The sequence below is a fragment of the Aegilops tauschii genome, chromosome 2, assembly GCF_002575655.3.
Source record: "Aegilops tauschii subsp. strangulata cultivar AL8/78 chromosome 2, Aet v6.0, whole genome shotgun sequence".
In the NCBI taxonomy this organism is placed as follows: domain Eukaryota; kingdom Viridiplantae; phylum Streptophyta; class Magnoliopsida; order Poales; family Poaceae; genus Aegilops; species Aegilops tauschii.
Window position 1 is genome coordinate 92,487,742 of NC_053036.3, and position 5,257 is coordinate 92,492,998.

General features: G+C 50.0%; 1 protein-coding gene across 1 annotated transcript; it reads right to left on the bottom strand.

The window, feature by feature from the left end:
• Nucleotides 1–325: 325 nt before the first annotated feature.
• On the bottom strand, nt 326–1,723 carry LOC109760472 (uncharacterized). Its single transcript, XM_020319289.4, has 2 exons — nt 1,660–1,723; nt 326–1,526 (listed from the first exon to the last, which is right to left on the bottom strand). Exon 2 carries the CDS (start codon nt 1,514–1,516, stop codon nt 389–391), a length of 1,128 nt encoding a protein of 375 aa, XP_020174878.1. The 5' UTR covers nt 1,517–1,526; nt 1,660–1,723; the 3' UTR covers nt 326–388.
• Nucleotides 1,724–5,257: the final 3,534 nt, after the last annotated feature.

Here is a 5,257-nt window from a genome sequence, read left to right on the forward strand (position 1 = left end):
AACACAAGAGCAAGGCAAGGCATCTCCAGCGCTGTGCATGCAGATTGGATTCAGAACTTCTGGACAGAAAGAGCAGACTAACAAAAGTCAGCACCTAAATTTTGGAGAGCCTCAGCGGCTTCTAATAAGCAATGAATGCTGAGTGATTAGGACAGCATAAGATTAGGATGCTTGCAAGCTGAATCCTCGATGGGAAAGATAATTAGGGTCAGTTCAATCTGGCCAGAGGCAAAACTAGTTATGGACTACAGGCCATACTCAAACTAATTACTTTCTTCCTAACAAACATAATAGTTAACTAAGACACAATAATACATGGTGGACAGAACAGTTGAAATCACTGTAACCAACTAGAGTGTTGAAACCGAACAAAGGACGCAAGAGTTAATTAGAACACACACTCAATGCCACAGCCTTCGAAGACGTAAGTTCTGCTCTTGTGCTTGACCATGCGCAGCACGGTTTCACTTGTTTGTCCCTTGACAATCTCCAGGCCGGTGATGATAGAAACCGTGTCAGTCGGCTCATCGTTCCTGTCCGGGGGTCCATTGTAAACGCCAAAGAGCCTGACGACGCAAAACCTGTTGCCCCCCAGGTAAACCATGGTGCTGTTAACCAGCATCCAGTTCCTGGGAGTGTTGAAGGCTCGCCACTCGTGCAGCACCTTGGGATGACTGTCAAGCTCAGAGAGTTCAAGAGCACAGATGTTGTTTGGGTTGTTGCTGTTGAAGCCGAACCAGAGGTTGCAGAGCTCAGGGACGTGCCAGGCACGGCCGATGAAGGGCAGCGCCCAGCGGCAGGCCTTGGTCCACTCGTAGCTGGACGTGTCGAAGCAGTAGGTGCCGAAGCCTCCATTGTCGCGGCGCGAGGAGAAGCAGATGGTTTTGCCGTCCTCGAGCAGCGTGTGGGAATGGATGGTGTGATCCAGACCTGGATTATCAAGGTAGGGCGGCGACGGAAGCTTGAGCCAGTGCCAAGCTTTAGCTCCATCAATCCTCCCGGGGTTGCAGTGGACGAGCGCCTCGAAGTCGCCCGAGTTGAACATGTTGATGCCGTAGAGCACGTCGGAGCGACCGGAGTCCCGGGCGGCTGCGTTGGCGTCGGCGCCGGTGACGCACAGGGAGATGGGAGTTCGCCAATTGGAGGAGTTGACGCGGGGCAGCGCCTCGACGGAGCAAGGGTCGCCGTCGGCGTCGTAGAGGACGGTGTGCCCGGTCGAGTCGAGCGCGACGATCCTGCCCTCGCTGGGGCTGTCTCGCCCGTAGAAAGGCATGAAGTCGAGCGTCAGGCAGTCCGTGCAGGATGACTTGAATCTGGCCGCCGGCGGGGGCAGCTCCAGGGTGCTCCCGAACGGCAGCATCGCGTTGAGTTTATCCTTCCTGGCCTGCGCCTGCGCCGCCATTGCTTCCACCGTGGACGCGTAGAAGAGGTTTTCTTGGGGCCTCATGCGGCTGAGCCAGTAGGAGCCGTCGACGGCGTAATCCTTCATCACCGGGTTGATGAACCGCCGCCGCATCTTGTCCTTCCTTCCAAATCACACAAAAGAAAACAGAACACAAGATCAGAATTTTTTAACACAAAAGATGAATCGTAGAAGCCCCTTCCACTCCAATCCGCAAATTTACATACGGCAGACGAGCATGTAGGATCGAAGCTTACCTCTGACAGTCAGGACGACCGGGGTGAATCTCGATTCGCTGAAGATACAAGAGAGGATTCGGGAGGGAAGCGAAGGCGAGCGGGAGGCGGCGGCGGTAAGTGTTTTTTTAGGGGTGGTAAGAAAGGGGATGGGATGTGGGCCAGGTGAATGACATCATGCGTTTGGGCCATGATCCATAGGTCGGCCCGGCCATGCTTAAATATTAAGTCAAGGCTAGAGCCCATCACTTCTGCGTCTTGTTTGCTTTTTATGGGAGCAACTAACCATGGCGCCCCATCCAGTTTGGAAGAAGTTGTGGAGTTTGAGAGTGCCAGCGAAAGTTAAAATTTATATCTGGAGATGCTTGCACAATGCCATCCCATGCTGGAGTACTCTTATGAATTGCCATGCTGAAAACTTATCCCAATGCCCATACTGTACAGATGGTGCGGAGGACTTAGCCCATATACTGTTTAAGTGTGTAAGGGCGCAAGCAGTTTGGGAAGCTTTGGGAATCGCAGCAGATATTAACTTTGCTTCACTGACTGATCGAGCAGGTTTGGAGTTCATTTTATGTGATAATTCTTATCGGCGACAATATTCTGGATTGGTCGAGCTACCAGAGCTCATATCAACAGTTTGTTGGTTCTTATGGTGGCAAAGAAGACAGTTCGTGCGAGGGGAAGAACTATTGACTCCAGAACGAACAACGTCGGCGGTGGTTGCCCTAGCGATTAATTTTGTGCGCGGAGTGAAGGAAATATGCCCTAGAGGCAATAATAAAGCTGTTATTTATATTTCCTACTCTCGATCAAAAGTGAACGAACATCACGTTCAGATCGAAGTCCCACTGTCGGTCATGATACGGCCACCAGTTTACCTATTACATATACATTGGTAAGTTCCCACTCTCGGTCAAAAGTGGAATCAAAGAGAAAGGTGGTGAGCGAGTTCATATACCTGCGTATGCATCAAAGCGTCCAACTCGTTGGTGTAGATCTTGTACGAAGTCTTGTTTAGGCCCGTGTAGAGTTTGACAACGTCACACTCGTAAGCAACGGTGGGGTGTCGAGTCTCGTCGCCGTCTTTGCTATAGGCACCCCATGGGCGTCTTGGCATCTTCCCCGGACACCCCACCGGCAGCCGCTCCCACATCCAAATGGAGAAGGCCCAGACAAAGCCACCCATATTGGACTTGTCTTCCGTCCTCTGCGTTGCGTCGTCAAGCTGCAAAACATCAAATTGAAGGAAATATGCCCTAGAGTTGTATTAACCGGAAACTTAGTACATGTGTGAATACATAGACAAACAGAGTGTCACTAGTATGCCCCTACTTGACTAGCTCGTTGAATCAAAGATGGTCATGTTTCCTAGCCATAGACATGAGTTGTCATTTGATTAACGGGATCACATCATTAGAGAATGATGTGATTGACTTGACCCATTCTGTTAGCTTAGCACTTGATCGTTTAGTATATTGCTATTGCTTTCTTCATGACTTATACATGTTCCTATGACTATGAGATTATGCAACTCCCGAATACTGGAGGAACACTTTGTGTGCTACCAAACGTCACAACATAACTGGGTGATTATAAACGTGCTCTACAGGTGTCTCTGATGGTACTTGTTGAGTTGGCATAGATCAAGATTAGGATTTGTCACTCCGATTGTCGGAGAGGTATCTCGGGGCCCTCTCGGTAATGCACATCAATATAAGCCTTGCAAGCAATGTGACTAATGAGTTAGTTGCGGGATGATGCATTACGGAATGAGTAAAGAGACTTGCCGGTGACGAGATTGAACTAGGTATTGAGATACCGACGATCGATTCTCGGGCAAGTAACATACCGATGACAAAGGGAACAACGTATGTTGTTATGCGGTTTGACCGATAAAGATCTTCGTAGAATATGTGGGAGCCAATATGAACATCCAGGTTCCGCTATTGGTTATTGACCGGAGACGTGTCTCGGTCATGTCTACATAGTTCTCGAACCCGTAGGGTCCGCACGCTTAACGTTCGGTGACGATCGGTATTATGAGTTTATGTGTTTTGATGTACCGAAGGTAGTTCGGAGTCCCAGATATGATCACGGATAGGAGTCTCAAAAAGGTCGAGACATAAAGATTGATATATTGGAAGGCTATATTCGGACATCGGAAGTGTTCCGGGTGATTTCGGAGAAAACCGGAGTGTCGGAGGGTTACCGGACCCCCCCCCCCCCCGCGCGGAACTAGTGAGAGAGAGGGCCAGCCAGGGCAGGCCGCGCGCCCCTTCCCCCTTAGGTCCTAATTGGACTAGGGAACGGGGGGCGGCGCCCCCCTTTCCTTCTCCCTCTGCTCCTTCCTTTCCCCCTCCTAGTAGGACTAGGAAAGGGGGAGTCCTACTCCTACTAGGAAGAGGACTCCTCCCCTCCTTGGCGTGCCCTAGGGCCGGTCGGCCTCCCCCTTGCTCATTTATATACGGGGGCAGGGGGCACCCTATAACACACAAGTTGACATTGTCTTAGCCGTGTGCGGTGCCCCCCTCCACCATAATCCACCTCGGTCATATCGTTGCAGTGCTTAGGCGAAGCCATGCACCGGTAGCTTCATCATCACCGTCATCACGCCGTCGTGCTGACGAAGCTCTCCCTCGACACTCAGCTGGATCAAGAGTTCGTGGGATGTCACCGAGCTGAATGTGTGCAGATCGCGGAGGTGCCGTACTTTCGGTACTAGGATCGGTCGGATCGGGAAGACGTACGACTACATCAACCGCGTTGTCATAACGCTTCCGCTTTCGGTCTACAAGGGTACGTAGACAACACTCTCTCCTCTCGTTGCTATGCATCATCTAGATGAATCTTGCGTGTGCATAGGAATTTTTTTGAAATTACTGCGTTCCACAACAGTGGCGTCCGAGCCAGGTCTATGCGTATATGTTATATTCATGAGTAGAACACAAATGAATTGTGGGCGATAATAGTCATACTGCTTACCAGCATGTCATACTTTGATTCGGCGTTATTGTTGGATGAAGCGGCCCGGACCGACATTACGCGTACGCTTACGTGAGACAGGTTCTACCGACGTGCTTCGCACACAGGTGGCTGGCGGGTGTCAGTTTCTCCAATTTTAGTTGAATCGAGTGTGGCTACGCCCGGTCCTTGTTGAAGGTTAAAACATCACACTTGACGAAAAATCGTTGTGGTTTTGATGCATAGGTAAGAACGGTTCTTGCTCAGCCCGTAGTAGCCACGTAAAACTTGCAACAACAAAGTAGAGGACGTCTAACTTGTTTTTGTAGGGCATGTTGTGATGTGATATGGTCAAAGACATGATGCTAAATTTTATGGTATGAGATGATCATGTTTTGTAACAGAGTTATCGGCAACTGGCAGGAGCCATATGGTTGTCGCTTTATTGTATGAAATGCAATCGCCATGTAATTGCTTTACTTTATTACTAAGCGGCAGCGATAGTCGTAGAAGCAATAGTTGGCGAGACGACAACGATGCTTCGATGGAGATCAAGGTGTCAAGCCGGTGACGATGGTGATCATGACGGCGCTTTGGAGATGGAGATCAAAGGCACAAAATGATGATGGCCATATCATATCACTTATATTGATTG